The sequence below is a fragment of the Tubulanus polymorphus genome, chromosome 11 (genome assembly GCF_964204645.1).
Source record: "Tubulanus polymorphus chromosome 11, tnTubPoly1.2, whole genome shotgun sequence".
Lineage (NCBI taxonomy): Eukaryota > Metazoa > Nemertea > Palaeonemertea > Tubulaniformes > Tubulanidae > Tubulanus > Tubulanus polymorphus.
In genome coordinates this window covers 7,247,272-7,268,393 of record NC_134035.1, presented here as the reverse complement: position 1 = coordinate 7,268,393, position 21,122 = coordinate 7,247,272, and the positions used below count along the sequence as shown (strand labels likewise).

At 37.7% G+C, this 21,122-nt stretch overlaps 3 protein-coding genes across 3 annotated transcripts; 1 reads left to right on the top strand and 2 right to left on the bottom strand.

Annotated features, from left to right (window-relative positions):
- Positions 1 to 9,009: 9,009 nt before the first annotated feature.
- LOC141912978 (uncharacterized) lies at positions 9,010 to 9,902 on the bottom strand. The gene is made up of 2 exons (XM_074804417.1): positions 9,129 to 9,902; positions 9,010 to 9,015 (listed from the first exon to the last, which is right to left on the bottom strand). The coding sequence occupies exons 1-2, from the start codon at positions 9,900 to 9,902 to the stop codon at positions 9,010 to 9,012; spliced, it is 780 nt and encodes a 259-aa protein (XP_074660518.1).
- A 2,128-nt stretch (positions 9,903 to 12,030) lies between these two features.
- Positions 12,031 to 15,736, bottom strand: LOC141913170 (low molecular weight phosphotyrosine protein phosphatase-like). The gene is made up of 6 exons (XM_074804634.1): positions 15,688 to 15,736; positions 14,643 to 14,716; positions 13,433 to 13,546; positions 13,057 to 13,118; positions 12,677 to 12,776; positions 12,031 to 12,179 (listed from the first exon to the last, which is right to left on the bottom strand). Exons 1-6 carry the CDS (start codon positions 15,725 to 15,727, stop codon positions 12,096 to 12,098), a joined length of 474 nt encoding a protein of 157 aa, XP_074660735.1. The 5' UTR covers positions 15,728 to 15,736; the 3' UTR covers positions 12,031 to 12,095.
- A 1,168-nt stretch (positions 15,737 to 16,904) lies between these two features.
- LOC141912636 (uncharacterized) lies at positions 16,905 to 20,937 on the top strand. The gene is made up of 6 exons (XM_074803949.1): positions 16,905 to 17,013; positions 17,312 to 17,724; positions 18,100 to 18,339; positions 18,516 to 19,008; positions 19,154 to 19,304; positions 19,923 to 20,937. The coding sequence occupies exons 1-6, from the start codon at positions 16,985 to 16,987 to the stop codon at positions 20,106 to 20,108; spliced, it is 1,512 nt and encodes a 503-aa protein (XP_074660050.1). The 5' UTR covers positions 16,905 to 16,984; the 3' UTR covers positions 20,109 to 20,937.
- The last annotated feature ends 185 nt before the right edge of the window (positions 20,938 to 21,122 follow it).

Below are 21,122 nucleotides of genomic sequence, written 5' to 3'. Positions count from 1 at the left end.
TGAACAAGAGCGACAATCCCCGTTTTGAAAGATAAAAATAACAATGCTTTCTCTTCCTTCGGAGTTATCAAGAACTCAACAAACTGTACACATTGTGTTATACGAATTGATGATCTAATGTTTATATCTGATAACACGACAACTGAAAAAATCCCTGGTACAATTAGGAACCGTGTGTTGGCGGTCTTTTGAGGATGAGACGTTTAGTTCACGCGTAAAATGATCGGCAACAACACTATGGTTAAGATATCAAATTAATCCACCTCGCTCGCAAGAGCCTTCAACGGGAGGGGGCAGGGTAAACATACGTAGCAGTCTTAGTAGATGCACTCAAAAATATCTGAAACCCAAAAGCATAATTTTGACGGATATGTCGAATAAGATCTTTGTAAATTTAAAAAAAAAGTGTAAAAGGAAAATTGAAAAAATATTACTACAATTAATGCACGATATAAATGTTACAGGATGCATGTGACGGAAAATTAAAAACTACGAACAATTATTTATAATAATCTTAGCCAACCGATAAAGTAGCCCTAATCTAATCATTCATTGTCACTTGCTTACTTAACATGATGAAGGTAATATATCCCTGGTTTCTAAAAATATTGCATATTGCATATCTATTTTCACACCCGTCTATAGCCGTTGCATTATGACTGTAACACTGAATCTGAGAAAATTCAAAATGCGTATAGTAACAATGCTTTAGAGTATTCCGAGGTTTGGCGCATCATCGGGAATAATATCACACCAAAATGACTTGAACGATTCCATTAGTTTTCGTTCGAAGTGTACAGTGTACGTTTATATACTTAAATATGTAATAAAACAATGCGCAGGGGCCCGAGGTCTTCCAAAACGATGTCACTTACTACATACACAATCGCACATTACACCCACTCACCATAAAAAACCTTCATCGTTATAATGCGAAGTGTAGATCGATAGACAAACAACTGGAAGATTAACAACTAGTTAGATTGATTACTGTTACGCTCAATCTATACTTAACTGGTCTTTCTATTGTAAATCGAACTGCACGTTATATTCATTAACCTGTTTAAATATTTGAATTGTCCCATCACGAATTATGTACTGAAAACCACGTGATTTATTTAGCTTTGTCGAGGGCTTTGGTCTTTGTTCAGTTCGCTTTGCGTGCTCATCGTCTGTGTGTTCTCTTCCAAATTATCACTATTCGTAACATTCTTTTGAAATTAATGTGTACTTAATATTGGGTAGTATCTTATCAGTTTCTTGTAGAAACATGTATTTTCGGTAATAAATCGTTGTAGCAGAGAGAATACAGTCGTCGTCGTATTTTCTGAACGCAACAACTACTACTGTAATACTGTTAGGTGTTTACAGGTATAAGATTGGTAAGTTATGAGTAATCAAAATTCCACGTAGCTCAGCTAATTACTACGTAAATCCCGTTAAACTCGCATTACTCCCACTCTGGAATACAGTGGCTCCTAGTTTGCAGAAGAATTGAACTCAAGGCTATCATCCTACCTTGCCTCTTAGAAACCTTGTCCTAATTATATAGTATTTAAATAGTTCCATGAAACAGGGACAACAAGAGCAGGGGGCCAGTTGCACAGTCATGACTTAAGTCCAAAAATGGTCTTAAATCATAAGACCGGTCTTAAATTTTTAGATTGGCTATAGAACAAAGTTGGTCTTAAACTAGTCTTAAGTCTAAGCCATGACTATGCAACCAGCCCCAGGACGTGAAACGGATCGATGCTATAAGTCATAAGTGATACACTGAATTCTAAGTAAGGTGGCTTAATGGGGCTTATATAGGTCGTATGCAGATGATCGCCAGACCTCCAAAAAGGAAAATGGCAACTGCTCTAAACATTCGTTTCAGCGCCCACTGGACAAGAGTGTTCCATATAACAGGATATGCAGATAAACTGAACGGCATTTTTCGTAGAATTGTTTAAAGAATGGTGGTTTTTCAAGGCGCGCAATGATTAGGAAGATTTGTTTCAGTCAATCGGCAGCAATAAGGATAATATTCATTTTACACGTATATAATTTAGTTAATTGCATGCGAGCTAGGCAGATTCCACTTTATCATACAGTGCACCTGATAACTACAAAGGTGAATTGATTAGATACTTTGGTAGTAATTTTCCCAAACGTGAATAAGCATACAATCCTTAAAAGAAAATTAAGAATCATAATGCCATCACCTCTAAATATATTTGGCTCAGCATGAGAAATCCAACAGAAGAAAGCAATATCTTGCATACGAATTCAATTATTATATTCATAATATTGATAATATTGTTTATAATCTCCTGGGGCCAGTTGCACAGTCGTGACTTAAGTCCAAATGTGGTTCTAAATCTTAAGACTGGTCTTAAGTTGTTACTTTGGCTATAGAACTTAGTTGGTCTGTCTAAGCCACGACTATGCAACCGTATGGTGGCTGATTCGGGCCATGTAAAATTTTTTTTTCGTCCTCCACGAAAACGCGCAAAAACAAATATTACTGCACAAAAACTAACTTTTAACGCGCAAAAAAATGAAATAATCCGTTTTTGCGCGGGCGCAAAAACAAATATTACCGCGCAAAAACAAACTTTTAACGCGTAAAAACGAAATAATCCGTTTTTGCGCGCTAAAAGTTTGTTTTTGCGCGGGCGCAAAAACGAATATTTGTTTTTGCGCGGTAATATCTATTTTACGCGTTTTCGTGGAGGACGAAAAAAAAAATTTACATAGCCCGAATCAGCCACCATACAACCAGCCCCAGCTACGTAAAAACTGTTAAAATTTTTTCATGTTTTCATTCTGTACGGAGCAGTAAAGCTCTTTTGAATTTAATTGAATTATATTATTGTTTATCACGGAAAACATCCCGCAATTTTTGAATATTTAGTGTATAGTTTCCCAGACTATATCATAACAACAGCGCGTCCCAAATTCCGCAGCTCGTGTTGTTACTCGAAACTAAAAATTCTGTCATATATCACCAATTCTTCATGACCTTCACTGGCTCCCAATCAAATCCCGTATCCAGTTTAAAATCCTCGTCTTACATTCAAATCCTTAAACGGTTTTGCACCACAATATCTACAGTCACTTGTACAATATAAATCATCCGCTAGATTTTTAAGATCTAACAATCAATCCTGCTAGTCATTCCCCGTATTAATCTTGTCTCAGCCGGACATGAGAGCCTTTGCGTACTCTGCCCCAGTACTCCGGAATAATTAACCTAGTCCAATTGAATCTAGTCCTTCGATCGATGTTTTTAAATCTAAGCTCAAAACCAATTTCTTCATCAAACCTTTTTATCAAACCAGTTTTAGTTTTCTCTGTTTTATGTTCGCTATTTATATATGATGTAAAGCCAATGAGCATATTCTATGTGGATTTTAGGCTGAATGAATTACTACTATTATTATTATTATTATTATTATTATTATTTTTATTATTACTATTATTACTATTATTATTATTATCATTATTACCATTACCATTACCATTACCATCACCATCACCATCACCATCACCATCACCATCACCATCACCATCACCATCACCATCACCATCACCATTATCATTATCATTATTATTATCATTATTATTATCATCATTATTATTATTGATTATTGATATTATTATTAATTATTATCATAGTTATTGGCGCCACCTTCCAGCTAAAGAATCAGGTGTACAGAGTACGATAAGTTCAATTCTGTATCTTCTCGACTTGAACAGACTAATTGAATTTCGTGGCCACTCCATCAATTTTCAACAAACTGTTTACCAAATTACATACGTAATAAGATTCAATAATGGGCATTTCTAAAAATGGCATTGTTACATATTGTTACATAGTGCTGTATTTACATGAGTCCTATTGAAATAAAAGTGCGTTTGTAGCAAAATGGTTCAGGAAAATTAAGAGAAATGTTAACATGATCCCGCTTTACGTACGTTCAGTATTATTCTTTTTTAGCAGAATCAAAAAAGTTGACTACAATCCATTCAATAAGGGCAATTTTTGTTAATGTGGAATGACCTTAACGCATTTGTAAAAGTAATGTAGTGGTGATTCGTGATTCAAGATGAATCCACTCAATAAATGCCGCGAGGGTTGATTGGAATAGCGGTAAGGTGACCCGCTGTACTATGCTATACGAAAGGTGAACGAACAATTAAGTTATTTGCTCGTTCATGGTCTTGGTATCTTCGTGTTATTGGCTGCATTTTGGAAAAAGGACAAATGGAATCAACAGATTGTAGGATTTGTATTAACGCAAATCGTTTGGTTCGCTCATTTCCGAATAGTTTAACCTCTGCGCTCGAGACTAAGCCCAAACAATCATTTTTGGGATATATATAAATCGCATATTCACAATTATTTCCACCGCAGTTTGATTTTAAATGTTTAAAAGCGGGAGTACGTAGTCATGTTGAAACAGTGCATTATAGTGTGATCGCTTCGAAGGTAAGGTTATTAGAAATACATTTATTGTCAGGTTATCTTGTGGAATTTTATATAATGACATCCCACGTCTAGAGCCTATAGTTGTCAATAGTTCGATACAACAGTCTGAGAATTAGGACTAGATCAAGGGGTTCATTACCGTTCTAAAGAATCTAACATACTGTGACTGATTAGATATTAATAAGCCACTCGATATTGTGACTCACGGAATCACCTTTTTCTTTTTTTTCGATGACATCTTTTACCAAATCAATCAATATTATATTATATTATCAAATGCTAGCAGAAAACTCATCTTCGAGACAAGTTGGTTGATGTGAAGACACATGAGCGTCACATGTACATAATATTAATGATATTTCATGTTCTTTAATAAAGGGACAATCTCCCAACTGCCAATTGTATAGTTCACTATTTTCCCCAAGAGACATCTTCCACAATGGTAGCAATATAACTGCTGCGCGATGTTTCATTGCATTTAGTTATGATTTTCTTTTCGTACTAAATTGAATACCTTCTTGGAAATGGCATTATTGTACACAGTGATCGTCGGTTAATTTACCGAAAACCTTTTTCGATTTTGGTTCGTAAATGTTATGGTAAGGTCAAATGTCGTAGATAGATAAATGCGTGGGTCAAAAACGTGTGTTAAGTGTGAATGTGTGAAACAGACGTATCATTAGAAATTGTTTTTTAGGTCGTACCCGTGACATTTACCTCCCCATCCTTTTTGATGCCACACACAATATTCGTCTGCTGTGGTTGAAATGAAACGTGATCGCACGAAACTCACATGATACTTCGCGTATATACACCAAGGCAGCTCCGATTTAGAAGAAACGCGATAATCGAACACTTCAAGTACACTCAATTCAAAATGAAAACAATTAAACGACGACTTAAATCGCAAAATTTGAAAAAGCCATGGAAATACTTATACTCGCACACACGCAGAAGATCGACGGTACGTGCGCGCGCGTTACCGCTATTTCCTGACTAGCTAGGTCTAGTCTAGATAGACCGCTGTTAAAATAAAGGTCATTTGGCGAGCCAAAAAGGACCTTGAAAAATCGTCATCCCAAATTCCCACATTCCGTCCTCTCTTGAGGTGATGACTTCTACCTTAAAACCCATGCCAGATGCTTTAGACCGCTCCTTGAGACCACCACATTGCTGTACGTCGCCAAAGCTTTGACAGTCCCGTGGCGAGCTTTCACTGTGGTATGATCGTGTTTGAAATATGACCACTTCGTCATTTCGTTTCGTGCTTTATGAAGGACCCTGTGTATGTGATGATGAATCAGAAGACTGTATCCCAAGCCACTTTAATGTCAAGAAATGTTCTGCCACTAGGGAACTTCTCTCTACACGTAACCAAATTGTTAAGTTAAGGTCGGCCCAAAAGTTAGGCGTACTGCCACCGTGTCCAGAATACGGTCTCTGTGTTCTGAACCAGGCCAAGTGTGCACATAGAACGATTAGGAGAAGGGAGTGTGAAATCCCGAGCACTCATCGGGGATCGACCAGTAGATGCTAACCAGTAGACCACAGAACGAGTCCTCTTGGCCCGTGGTTATACAGCTTGTCCTATTTGCGTAACACACGAATTTACCCAACTAAGGAAAACTAAAGGGAAACAACTTAAACAACCTAACCAATATATCAAAACTGCTTCAAAATACTAAGTTGTATAATGTATTCTGTATTTGTGTGTGTATTTGTGTGTGTTTATGTGCGTCTATGTATGTTAATTATTTGTTAATATGATCTGTTAATACGTGAACCTCGTTAATTATTGTAATTTCTATAAACTATGATTTTGTTTTTGTGCTCTTAGCAATTGTATTTTTGCCGTGCAATAAAACATGTTCTATTCTATTCTTTCAATACTTTGCCCCCTCAATCATTAATTGGTAAGGAATGTGACATCTTAATGAAGGTGATGTTAATCACTGTATTGCTGACATCAGCGGCCTTTTAGAAAAGATCTTAGTATACGTGGGCGGTTCTTGGCATTTGAAAAACCTCGTTCGAATATAGAGTAACCAGACAACTACATATTTTTTTCTACTTACACTAGGCCTACAGTAACCATTTATTTCAGTAAGGTAACACGATAACGGTATGATGAGCCTAAATAGACGCATACTATGGTGGCTGATTCGGGTCATACTAAAAAAATTTTCTGTACGGCTAAAGCAACGATAAAAATATTTTCACAGTGGCCCTATTTTGGTTTTCTCGCGCGAGAATTCAAAACTTTTGGTTTTCTCGCGCGAGAACTCAAAAAGTTTGGTTTTCTCGCGCGAGAATTCAAAAAGTTTGGTTTTCTCGCGCGAGAATTCAAAACATTTTGGTATTCTCGCGCGAGATTCCAAAACTTTTGGTTTTCTCGCGCGAGAAAACTAAACATTTTGGTTTGAAAACATTTTCTGACTGACTAGAAGCTGGATAAAATTTTTTTTACAATGGCCCATTTTTTTGTTTTCCTGCGCGAGAATTCAAAACTTTTGGTTTTCTCGCGCGAGAAAACCAAAAAGGGCCACTGTGAAAATGTTTTTTATCGTTGCTCTAGCCGTACAGAAAATTTTTTTAGTATGGCCCGAATCAGCCACCATACGCATATAGTATTTTCGACAAAGAAATTAATTTCTAGATTTACTGCTATTATGGGGAGTATAATGTATTACTGATGGTATTTATGCACAAAGAAGCCCGAGAACGAACCACCTTACTGTTTGAGGACGCCATTTATATCTACACTGTGAGATGCCAAAAAATAGTCAATCATAAGCACCGAAGTGTTACAAACAAAGTTGCACTTTCTAGACGAAGAATTTTAATGGAGTACATTAATTTTTGCTCAATTCTACCAACGGTACACGATGACCGCCATTCCTGGCTTTTTTACATCAGATTCACCGAAACAGTCGTCTCGAACTAGTTAGCCTGCGTAGATGAATATGGCGCGGTCGTGCTGCACCGGATGGCATAGAGCCTCAGCAGGCTGGACTGTGGGGGTTATAACACCCCTAGCACCTCCCTCCGGCTTCAACAGACCTGCGAGCACTTCAAGAGGACACCGCAAAAGTAGGCAACTAACAGCAACCAGAATAATAAGATAAAAACCCACTATGTACAAATTAAAATGATTTATTTTAAATCGAGAATTTATTTATTCAAAAAAAGACTTTTTGAATAAATAGATTCTCGTTTTAAAAATTCTTTTAATTTGTACGTAGTGGGTATTTATCTTATTATCCGTCCTCCAGGTTAGAGGTGTGGTTATCAACTATCACCCACAATAAACTTCGACATGTTTTCTACAGGAAAAGTCTCACTAACTGACATTACAACGACCAAAAACGTCGGTCAACTAAATCGGATATGAATCAATAATGACGATGCGTAATTTTTAGTAATCACGATCTTACCCAAATTAATCTATTCACATCCTCAATCAGTAGGGCTTCGAAACGCCAGCGAGAAATTTTGATTTCTCACGTCATATGGTTTATTAGATCGATTTGACATGATGGGACAACGTGCTTATCATTTTGATACTTATCATTTATGAATAACTATACATGTATAATGAAAGGAAATACGTCCCTGGTTATGTGATCATACCGTCAACCGTGTATTATCTGGAGGCTATATTCTTACAGATTGAAACTAACAAGGTTTTTTAAACAGCACTTATGATTACTATAAAAAGAAAATTCCGTGTTCAAGTACATCCGTGAAGCTAGTAGACAGGTTCGTATATACGAATTGATTAACAATAAGAAGTTAGAATAGGAAAAATAAGAAAGAAGGTATTGCATATTATAGAAAATGACATAATATATCCATGCGGTTGATTACTCCAAGATCGTAAGAACCAATAAAATGGATAAAATTTGTACTTAAAAACCACTTGTAGTCTATACAAATATATATAAAAACCTGACACACAGATCAGTTTTAACTATGATTTAGATAATTACATAAATGATATCCAATTTGATTGATTTTGATGATTCAATTTTCTTAATGATTTCCATTGTGCATAGATAAACATGTGTTATACCAAAAAACTTATACTATGAGAACTGTCCAAGAACTGTCCGACATCTCCTTCAAAAACTTATGAACATCCCGTGCCGCAATATAGATATTGAAAATAAGACTATTAGCCATCATGAATTTTTAAGTAGTCTTTACCCGAAACGTTGCGCAAATTATTACTCTTCTATTTAAGTTTGTCGTTTTGGCTGTATTTATTGTGGGATTTCTCGCGTTTATTCATCAACATGGATATTGTGTTTTCTTCTCGACTCATTTCTGCGATATATATAACGATAGCATGTGGTGCAAGAAGCGGCTGCAATAATGAAGTTCTCACACCAATGAAATTATAAACGGTAGCTACTTAGAATTGAAATCCTTATCTCTTACAGCTACATTCAAACAACTGCCGTCGAAATTCCCTACTCATTAAGCAATAAATATAGGCATTGATACCACGCCCGATGAACGCGAGTAACTGACTAAATCTAAAAGCAAAAATAGAGCTATTCCTAAGAATACATTGGCTGGAGCTAAAACGCGTCGATTCACTAATGATATACTGGAGCGCTTTAGGCGCGTTGAATATGAAAAAGCAAACCGAAACGGCGATCAACATTCTAGTAACTTGACGACTCGTTGACGACGCCTGGCCTTCGGATACCTCCGTCGCTGATTTTCCCGCTGCGGTCATCGAAGCCTTGGCTTTGTCGGATGATTTTAACTTGTTGAATATTCCGATGTTTAAGACGAAAACGGTGAAGAGCGGCAGCAGCCTGCTTACCGCATACTGATAGTAGACATACAGATTTGCATAGATGTCTCTGTAGTAAACGCACATGTGATGATTGTATTGGCCGGCAAATGTTTTGTCGTATTTGACAAACTTCACGAAAAACAACGGCAAAAGGTGCACGATTTGATAGCTAAATATGGCCGTTACAGCCACAATCGCCTTCTTCGTCGTGATGACCCGTTTGACTTTGAGCGGATATGCGACGACGTACAATCGTTCGGCGGTAATCACGACGATTAGCCAGTTACTAACACATTCCGTTCCGAGCTGCAAAACACCGAACATATGGCAGTACATCGTTTCAGTGTTTGCAAGTGTTCGTACCGCCTTGTTCTTCTGGTAGATGATGTATACCAAAAAATACAAAGCGTCGACCAAAGCTAGAACGGTCATATAAATATTCGTCGACGACTTGTGAATCTGAGGCATCATGACTTTCAAAACGATGATCACTCCCAACATGCCCATCGCAGACGGCACGTATATTCCGTGTTTGTCGACGTACAATGAAGACCTGTAAAGCTTGAAAGCTACATCATACTTCCAAACAGAACCACACAGCCACAGCTTATACGACATCTTGGTGATGGAAGGTTCTGTGGCCAATTCATCGGATGCATTGCCGAGAAAAGACATTTCAATCAAGTAGCTTTACTAGACAAATTATCTTAAAACCTTTCGACAATTAACGTAAATAGTTTCATGGTTCTAATTTATATAGGACGATTCGACCAATAGCGATTTAGTATTCTAACGTTTGTAAAACCTAGCAAGCACTTTCTTAATTTGCATATGGATTTTTCTTTAGCAACGTACGGGGAGAAACACTTCGAACAGATACGCATCTTACGTATATCGGCGGATTCCATAATAATTGAGATGAAAGTTAAGTTACTTCGCCACCGGTGAAACATCATCGGCTTGAAGCGATAATTATCCTGCGAACTCGTGTGTTTTATCGAACCGTGATCTCGCGTTTGAGTCTATAATCGAACGCACGAAGCTCGTGTTGCGTGGTGCACCGCGACAGTGGTCGTGTAAACGACCCGGAGTTTTTAATGAAGCGGTCAATTATTGATATTACTGCTGCGACTCAATTTCTCGGGAAACTCGGTGAATAGCAATATGGATTTATCGAAACTGGCAATTAAAAGTTATACCCGCCTCATTAGTTTTTGCTAGGACGGAAAAAAGCTTAATTATGATTTGGTTTGCTGGGAACAAAATTCAACCGGTTAACACGAGTTGTTGATCGTTACACAATATGACGCGGTATACATATCAGCTTTATGAACAGTTTTGATCTTGACAAAAATTGAAGAACTCCAAACAATATTTCAATGTATTAACAATAAAACAATATATTTATTCAGCTAATGACGTTTTATTCGAATTTAATTCTACAATACAATATCTCACTTTAATCGCTTCATGATCTTGTTATGATAGCCAACTTTTATATTTATAAAACATGCATAGTTCAATAGCAGTTGTATGTTCATAATGCATACAACTCTATTCACTAGGAAATACAGAACGGGCATGTTTTACTAATGGGTTTTTCAATGTATATTTGTTATTGTTTACTAGGAATTCATAAACGGGCAAGTTTTGGCTTTGCGGTCATTTACTGTTGTTTGCCTTTGTTACTAGTTCAGTTTATGTCTCGGATTAATAAGAAATATTTTGGAGTTAGTTTTCAAGACAATAGAAAAATCCTAAGGGATTAGTCAAGTGTCAACGTCTACGTGTTTGGAAACCGAGACAACTCCGGGCTTGTTTCTTAACCAGGTTGCTAAGAACATTAATTCTTGGGGGCCTGGTGGGCGAATCAGGTCCCGAGGTTAGTCGTCGGCCCTCCCCAAATGCGGTGGCGTTGGTCACGAGAAAAGTTCCTTGGAAACCAAATTTTGGATAGTATAAAAATAAGAGACATAGCTGAACTAGTCGGAGAGCACCTGGGAAACCAAGAGGGGAAGGACCACCGTAAGAAACTAGAAACAGAAATTGTAAAAGGTGTCGATACATAGGAAAGACGAAAGTGATATAATAAATAGTTGTGAGTATTTAGAATTCGAAGTATATACATCTTAGTCGTTTATTTATTTTTGGTCTCGGGTCAAATTCAATTTGTGTCGTTGTGCGGAGCTGAGGAAGGATACGCTCTCCCACGATATTTCGGTTCCTTCTTCGGGCCGCATAACAATCTTATGAACACATGTGACGATTCGACCATCACTTATCGCTATCTTGATCCGTATAAAATCTGGCGAGGACTTAGACTTCTCTTTGTTAACAAAATGAGAACAATTTCTAACCGATTTCCCCACTTTCAATTATCTAATTCCATGATCAAGATAACAGGAAAACCTTGAAGCGTTAACCCTCCGCGAAAACTCATGTTTATTCGATTGTTTAATGGTTCCTATTTCAAACGTTATCTTAAGACATGGAATACCTTGCGATATGACATTTCTTTGAAACCAAAGTACAGAAATACAACCCACATCAGGACAAGAATATATAAAAGCGAGGGAAGTGTTTAAAGCTCAAACTAAGAATTGCCACAATATTTTCGCTGAAAAGGTCCATGTGATTGCGGGTCTATGTATGTACCTGTATGTATTTATGTATGTATTTATGTATGTATGTATGTATGTATGTATGTATGTATGTATGTATGTATGTATGTATGTATGTATGTATGTATGTATGTATGTATGTATGTATGTATGTATGTATGTATGTACAAACATACGTACATTCTTCTGATTAAACTTTGAACTCGTCCAAAAATGCTTTACAGCAACGGCTACTCTGCTGATAACAGTCTTCAAAACCTTTGTCACCACTATCCTGAAACACGTAGAACAATATACTGACAATCGTGAATAGGGGAAAGGGTTGTTTGGATGAAGATATCCTTCTTCATCCTGCTTAATTCTTGTAAGCCAGAACAAATGATTTAGTGCATTACATGGATAATTACTTCAACTTTGAATAATAAGAGGAGAAATAGTTTACATACATAAATGTTTTCAGCATAACGCATGGAATAAGAACATTTAGTGTAAGTTTTGCCTGACTGGATATCCGATGTCTTAAATTTTATTTTTTATGCAAAGGACAGGGGGGCAGTTAGTCCAATATGGACATTCTGTGGACATGGGGGAGGTTCAGCAAGAACCTTAGTGTATGATGAACCACGCACTAGGATCGTAAATCGACGGATATCACCTGAGGAAACAACCTCTCCAGGACTGGGTAATGGGGAAGGGGTCAAAATTTAGCAATTTTGTGTGGATGTATTTTACGGACAGCCCCAAATACAAACGCTTAGTATCGAAACTTACATAGTAAGGGTCTCTGATGATTTTGATTCCTTCGGGGTCGTAGTCTCCTAACAACTTCACTATACTCTCACTATTAGCCGGTCTCATTCGCTTTAATTCGCTGAAATCGAGATTTACTTACTGTATATATAATAGATGAATGAATTATTAATATATCAGTGGATATGATCGAAAAACACGGAACAGTCGGAGTTGTTTACTTAAAAGTTTTAACGAATCGTTGTTAAGATATCTAATTCAGATCCACTTAAACAGCTTTTTTTCAAAAATCTACATCTGCAGTTTCGGCAAACACGCGTAATCCACGTAATCAGACGTGGCCCGATTCGTGAACAATAACGAACAATAACGAATTATTTGATAAACACATTAAATTGTACCTTATGTTTTCATTGTCGAAACCGAAGATATATTTGAAATTTTTGAAGTCATCCTTGTGAACCTATATTCAACAAGGAAAATATAACAAAAATATCATTTTCAGAGGTAAATGGGAAAAGTGAGACTCGTTCGAATTCTTAAACATGTCAAATATTGTATTGTATCCTCGACTCATTCATTTTCCATGATTGAATAACGCTATTTATTCGTCCACCGTGGATGTGTTGTCTCACAACGGTGATACGTACCTGAGTGAGGATAAAACAAATGTACAAAACTAATACATGTAGAACAAACTTACAAAACTAATAGATAGGATTAGATGAATGGAATTCATGATACTAGTAAATGAAAGTAAAATGTTTAACAACGAACCTGGCGACACATGTGATTCATCGGCATTTTGTGTTGCTCCATGTTTTTGCACCCTCGTTTTTCCGGCTGACTGCCTATATGCCACGAGCCTAAGGCAGCACTGTCGATTTTCCACTGAAAAACGATGAAGCTGTTTTAAACTAGGGATCCAGGGACACGATGCCCACGATTGATAGAACACTATATCCGTGTTGACGCGATGTAGAGAGAATCCCACAATTATAACGAAAAAGTCCGAAAATGAAACTTCGAGATATATCCTTAAAGTCATCTTCAGGAATAATTATTATAGGAATAATATCAGGAATAATATTATATCTTATTCCTGAAGATGACTATTAGGATATAGTCGAAACGTTGAAATAAACTACCATCTCGAAGTTTCATTTTCGGACTTTTTCGTTATAATTGAGGGATTCTCTCTACGACACGATGCCCACTTGAAAATAGCTTGGAATGTTCAACAATCTGACAATCAAAGTTCCCCTGATGGATATATACAGAAACCAGTGACCTTGAAACTTATCACAATCATGTCATGAGCTATTTTATATAATTTGCGATTGATGACGGTAATAAAATATGCCTAGATACCGATATGATATAGAAATAGTAAGTTATTCAGCTATTCAACGCTCCCTGGTGAACATACAAAAACCAATGACCTTGAAACACACCACTATCATAGAACATGTTATCAACTACAACTAACATTACATTGAAGCGTCTTAAAACTTTCCAAAATAAACGGATTCTGTCTACGGACGGACGGAAAGAGGGACGACGGACGGGAAGTGAAGTTCCAGGTGGGCTCAAAAGTGGTACGGGACTGCTACGGCTTTGAGGTAAAGAGTAAAATTGATGCGCTTGGTTCACAGCGACACAATGACGATAGAATATACTCGAGAGCTAGTGAGTTATAACTCTGTTTTTATGCATTCGATTTCATGAATTCAAATTATCGACACCTCTAACATATAAGTTCATTCGACAATCACTAAAACGTCTACGGCATTGAACCTTCGCCAGCGCCACTGTCACTCTTTCGACCGAGGATCTCCATATTGCGTATTAATATTATATATCGCATTGTATGTTTTAATTAATTCCACAAAACTGTATGCGAAAAAAAACTAAATGAAAAAATGCAGATATATTCATTTGTCCCGTCTTCCATCTTCTTAGGCATACAAACATTTAGCCTACTTACTTCATCTAATTCGCCTTTCTGTTTAACCATCTGTCGAAATATTTCTTCAGCCATCGGAGACCGACAAATATTTCCTTAAATAAGTGTAATCAGATCCAAAGTAATAACAACGATCTTGCAATAAACATGTATTTCGCCGCAAATTACCACGTTACAAACTAATTAGCTGACTCGAGAAACACTGATCTATATGAGCGTATATACATAAATGGTGCTCTAAAATAAAATCAATTTAATTCTATAATCATGAATTTTGATTAACACCTTTCATAATATTTTGTTTCCCGATTCTGATTGATGAATTTCTATTCTGACTATTTGCACCAGTTCTTGCTTTCATCGACTTACTTAGGGACTAGTTTTATAGAAAAAAATATGATTCAAATGTGATTTCAAAGCCACAGCTTTTTTAGAATTACTAAAAACTCGTTGTTATCGAAACCGATTTTGAAACTGCCGCACTGATTTTTTCCATTTGGGAAAAAAGAAGTGCTTCAGAAAGGGTGGCCAAAAATGTGTATACATTGAGTTTGAACGATTCTGAACGCTAAAAAACATAACCGTTCCAGTCAGAACTAACAGTCAACTGTTCAAGTGTACTCATCGCATTAACGAGCGACAGCAAAAATGCGCGCCAAAGAATCGAAGTAAGTGATATTTCAGAGACAACAAAGCATGCATGTATATCAATTGGGTTCGAATCCCGCATACGAGCAGTCAACTAGGGTCATATAGACATTGCTTGTGCTTTATTCGCAACGCTTGTACTGTGCGTTGATGATATAGTTACGTACACTCAATAGCATTAAATTAAGACCATCAAAAAGCAGGAACTCGATATGATCATGAGAAATGAGTCAATGTTATAATATAGGGGCAAAGCGTCTCGGGCGGCGCAGCGGTTAAGACGGCGATTCGGGTGGCGCGAGTAGTGCTGCCACCCGAGTAGTGTAGCCATTTGTTTATCAAAAATAAACAGGTATTTTCAAGATATATTTTCCTAATTACAAACAGCAATATTTCAAAGAAATGCGATGAAACTTACCGAGACAGACAAACAAAACCGATTTACTGGGGGCAGCCATGTTGAACGTGCGATATGATGGGTACCGTATCGTGCTGCCATCGAACGGCAACGCTGGAAACTATTATCGCCGGGAAAATTAATTTGCCCGTTTAGGGATCGTCCTTAAAAGACATCCACGCTGTAGGGGAGAGGGGTTTTAGTTTGTTTTACTTTTGTGGACAAGGGGGTTCCTATGATATGGATGTCCATCTTGAAAGGGGGCGGGCGGGTTCACTAGTTTAGGGACATCTTTGGTGGATAAAAAATATAAGTAAACAAAATCGTTACCAGAACAGTTTACAAGTTATAATCATAATACCAGGTTATGGGAATAATGTAAATACGTTAGTAAAAGTTAAGTTTTTTTATGGTGCATCAAATCGTTATCAAGTGTGAAACTTAGGTCCACTGTCCGCACTGTCCGTCGGACAAGCGGGGAGGGGGTTCAAGCTGATATGGATTTTATGTGGACATAGGGGAAGGGGGGTCAGATTTTCCATATTTTTGACATCTTTTTTGGACAGCCCCTTAATAAACCTGTCACTTTTGCTGAACAGTAGGTTACTCTCTTTGTTCAATGAGATTTGAAGTATTTCTATATTTTCAGTTTCAAAATAATTTCTCACGGTCTTCAAAGTTCAAAGTTAGATTGCAAATTATTTCGATGACACTTACGAGTCATAGACAGCAAAGCGTGAATTTCCATTTTTCAATTATAGATGAAGTACTGTCTATATCCTGTTGGCACATGTACAAAATAAAAACTGGAGATTTGCCAGTAGAAGAACAATAGTAAACCGACGAATTGAGTCTGAAGATTAAACCTGACGTCGAGCCTGCATTTCGTCATGTGTACCTTGTATGGGAAGTAGGAACATTCCAGATAGGTTCTTATCTCCTAAGTCTAGATGTTCTGATTTCCCGTAAGTCTCTTGGAAATACATTACGTGTGTGATACATGCGTTGACTGTTCAAGGGAAAATGCCGGTGTTGTTTTAAATGATATACTTTTTAGTCTCCAAGAAACCTGATTGATTAGACTAGTACATAACACATCCGGTATCATTGATAATCGAAATATAGAGTTATGACCTACACTTCAAGGAATTCGATCTTGACTAACTGATCAAATTAAGTGCGGGGAAAACCGCCGTCGGTAAATAAAACTTGACGTCGAACATGTTTTTCGAGTGTCTCGGTCTCGTATATAACGGGCAGATATTTCTACCGTAACTTCATAATTTGACGCGCACAGGCACACGACGAAATCATCCCGATGATGTTCTTATTGTTGATAATCGCGAGGTAAGGTTAACTCATCGACAGTACTTTGTTCTCTGTGAGGATTTGACTTCAGAGTTAAACATTCTGATGAATTCATTTTAGTTCAAGAGTTAAATTTAACCAAGAACTGTGGATCTGATTGCAGTTCTTGGTTGTTATGTGGCTCAGCGATATTTCATAGAAATCAACTTATTCTATAGGTTGGCCGATGATGTTTATTAAATTTATTTAATGAATGTTGCGTACATCATTGCAGAAGTGAACGTGTATTGAAACAAATCGTCTTATTTTTAACTAATATTTTCTATTCATTCTCCAGTTCTGTCTCGGCCGCCATGAGCCAATACGGAGACATTGGATATCTTCATTATATGTATCAGTATAGAGGATTTCACTGGTGTGGAGCAGGATTCGTTAATCCGTCCACTTCATTCTGCTGCAATGAAAACATCGAACCGCTCATCCCGAACGTACAAGACAGTTGCTGTGCTGGAAGCAAGTACCTGAGTAAAGACTCGTTGTGTTGTGGTAGCAATTTATTGGCACGGAACGGTGACCGTCACAGCACGTGCTGTGGCCGATCGAGTTTCAACTATTACACGCAGCGTTGTTGCGCCGGTCAGGTGCACGATCGAATCCCGGGTGCGCGATGTTGCGGACCGAAACAATACGACCCGAGTAGTTACGTATGTTGCAATGGCCAACTGAAACACAAGGATACCCGCGAAACAGGTAAATTTGTATTCGGTGTCAATAGGATACAATGATGACTCCTAAAAATCAGTTTTTAACGATAGAATAATCAGGGCGGATCCAATGGGAGGGTGCAAGGGGTGCGAATCCCCCTAAAATGTCACTTGTTGCCCTGAAATGTCACGTGAAAATGAAAAATACTTAGCTGACACCTAAAAGAGTTTAAAAGTCGTAGGTTTGTTGTTTTCCGTATTTCCAAAATTGACTTTACATATTCCGATGAACTTTATGTCGGAGTGCCCTTTCATTTACATAATACGCCCTATTTTGGTGGTAAACCCCTCCCTGAATTGGACTTTAGATGCACCCTTGGTAATTCAGTTTTGTCAATGCATGCATTAACTCGTGTTCTAGTTTGTTGCGGAAGTGAAGCTTACGATTCGGTGAGACAGCTTTGTTGTCAGGGAAAGGTGCACACGAGACAAGACCCGACGAGTAAATGTTGCGGAGCGACGACGTTCGAACCGATTACAGAAATATGTTGTAATGACACAGTTGTGCAGAATACCAGCGCCACCAGCGGCTGTTGCGCGGGTATATTGTTTAACAAAACCGGCAACCTTTGCTGTGAAGACCGCGTGCGACATCGTCCCGGTAAGATTCTATGCGACACTCTAAGAGTTGACAATTTCTTTGAAAAGGGCTCCGAAATAGCGCATAATTATCGCATGAAAAATCTCAAGTGCTTTTGACTTGCTCAATCGGATCGTTGACTATATCTATTTGTGTCGATCTTAAAATTAACACGGTTCGATATTGATTTTTTTCAGGACCATCTAACATGAAGCATTTCTATAAATGCTGTGACATCAACGTTTACGATACAAGAATCGCGATGTGCTGCGACGGCAACGCGTTGAAACGACAGCACCGTTACATGAAATGCTGCGGTCGGGTTTCATTCGACTCGCGGCGTTATTTGTGTTGCAACGAAAAAATCGTCCGCAAACGCTACGGCTCCCATTCCAGGTGCTGCGGTAAAACTGATTCCCATGCCAGATCTCACGTCTGCTGCAACGGCAAAATCGCCGGCAAATCGGGATATATTTGCTGCGGAAATATCCTGCAATCGCGAGGTAAAAACACGGACTGTTGCGGTCACATGGCCTACAATGATAACACGCACTTGTGTTGCCGCGGGAACTTGATAGAGAAGGCTGACGAGGACTCGGAATGCTGCGGTGGATCTCAAGTAAATTCAACTTCGTCGATTTGTTGTCACGGTGAAATAGTCGATATAAACCCGGAAGACGATAGAACGAGGTTAGGATAAAAACCGAAATCGATTTATTTTTGAGTGAAACCGAACTTGTTAATTTCACACGTTGTATTGTTTTGAACATGGTGGAGCTTTTTACGTTAAAGACTTAACGTTACATTCATTTCTTCTGAACATGTTTTTTTTCAGCTGTTGCTATTTGACACCGTACAACCGATTGACTCACATGTGTTGTGGGCACAAAGTACTGAAAATAGGAGAAAACGATGCGTGTTGTGGCCTGCAAGCTTACGACTCCGACGAGAAAATGTGTTGTCATTACAAATTACACGATCGAAAGGTTTGTAAATTTTTTATCTATCAGCTCCTATTCAATTGTTATATTCAATATTCAATATTCAATTGTTGGATTTAATTTACTTTCATGATCTTCGGTAAAATTTATAGTCAAGTTAAGTCGTGAATTAGCTCTATATACAATGGGTAACCTTCGTGGCAATAGAGGATTCCACTTCCAGCGAGGATTCATGAGGTCCACTAAAGTAGCTACTCTTCCGAGTTTCCTCTGCATTTCCATGAAACAGGAATGCAATCTGTAGCAAACACCAAGTAGAAATGTCAATGTTCAATGTTCGGATCCAGGAGTCAGAGAATCCGCTGTTGATTGAAAATGAGGCACAGTAAAAGTTCTTTAGAATGCCACTGTTGGGACCATTGGAAAACATAGCGTTATAACGTAATTGGCGTTATAAAGAATGGTATTTTTTGCATTGAATTTGAGTTGGATCGGGCAAATTTGTTCTCTGAAAAAATGTTCAAGTAAAGAGAGCAATTGCATAATTACGGATATTGATTGTATTTCAATAACGGAAGACCTGGGGCCAGGACGTGTGTTGCGGTTCACTAGTGTAAAACTACTGAGTCAAAGATAACGTTTTCTTATGCTTAATTATTACAGTTAGCAAACGCAAGATGCTGTGGCAGCGACACCTATAATCCGTTAACTCATAATTGCTGTGGCGGCTCGATCATTCCACTATCTGTCGTCGATGATTATTTGGACGGTAAACCGGACAAAAGGAATACTAACGGCAGACGCCGCGGTGACGTGGATACTTTAACCAGTAACCTGATTCCCAGTTAACCTCTACTTAACCTACAACGACATCGACGTCTACGACATTCCGTTACTATCTATGGCTTAAATAATTGATTCGTGTTATGTCCAGAAACATCAATTGAAGATTAAAACTAAATAGTTTTATATAGACACTTCAAGAAATGAAATCCGTCGTCATGGAATCCTGCCGTGACTGTCAATACATCCCACTTAAGCTATAGTGGCAATAGCATCAAATTCTTGACCCAAAACAGGCGCCTTATGAGTGAGGCTTATCATACGCATGATTTGGCTTGGCCTATCAAACGTTAGATTTTAGGCAGGTTGCATATTAGTTTCACAGTATTCACCTTAGCTGTTGCAATCAAAAAGCAGATGATGCCACCTTACGAAGATTCGAATTACAAACAAATTGATGGCTAGAAATCTTGGAAAAATTCCGTTCCCATGGATTTGTGTAAGTGGGTTATGGACACCGCAGGTTTTGGCGTTACAGCTATAGTTCATTCCCTCCTGCAGTTGTGTTTAAGCTGTTCACAACACTTTACAACTGAATCACGTCATTAAATTCGGTTTATGATGTCATAAGGGGATTGGATGGATGCAGCCATTCTATAAACAATAGCGCCTATGCCTTGAGGATTCCATGATGAAGGGTAAATTGGATATCGATTCAATCTTTTCTAGTCTTTTGGTCAATTTGATATTATCGATCAAAATCTATAGATTCCATCAGTTGGAAATAGGTCTAGGAATTTTAGGAAATACTTGTATTCATTCTATTTATTTGCTCGTAACTTGCACTAAGTATTTGAATAATATCTTCAATATAGTTAAAATGTATTCAATGAATGTAAAAATAATAATAACTTGAAAAGCGTGCCCTTAAAAATAAGACTATGGAAAAACAGAAAAGGGAGATCAATTTAGCTGGTCACATGAATTCATTGAAATTCAAATCGATACAAGCATAAATTTACAAATATTTGCATACATAATTTAGACAAGCAGGAATCTACTATCTTTACTCTGATAAAA

Coding starts and splice junctions, on each gene's coding strand:
- LOC141912978 (XM_074804417.1), bottom strand. CDS start 9,902: ATGTCGTATAAGCTGTGGCTGTGTGGTTCTGTTTGGAAGTATGATGTA.
- LOC141912636 (XM_074803949.1), top strand. CDS start 16,985: ATGATGTTCTTATTGTTGATAATCGCGAG. Junction 18,340..18,515: donor CCGCGTGCGACATCGTCCCG/GTAAGATTCTAT, acceptor GATTTTTTTCAG/GACCATCTAACATGAAGCAT. Junction 19,305..19,922: donor ACAAATTACACGATCGAAAG/GTTTGTAAATTT, acceptor TAATTATTACAG/TTAGCAAACGCAAGATGCTG.
- LOC141913170 (XM_074804634.1), bottom strand. CDS start 15,727: ATGGCTGCCCCCAGTAAATCGGTTTTGTTTGTCTGTCTCG. Junction 12,777..13,056: donor TTCGACAATGAAAACATAAG/GTACAATTTAAT, acceptor TCTCGATTTCAG/CGAATTAAAGCGAATGAGAC. Junction 12,180..12,676: donor TCATCAGAGACCCTTACTAT/GTAAGTTTCGAT, acceptor TACGTGTTTCAG/GATAGTGGTGACAAAGGTTT.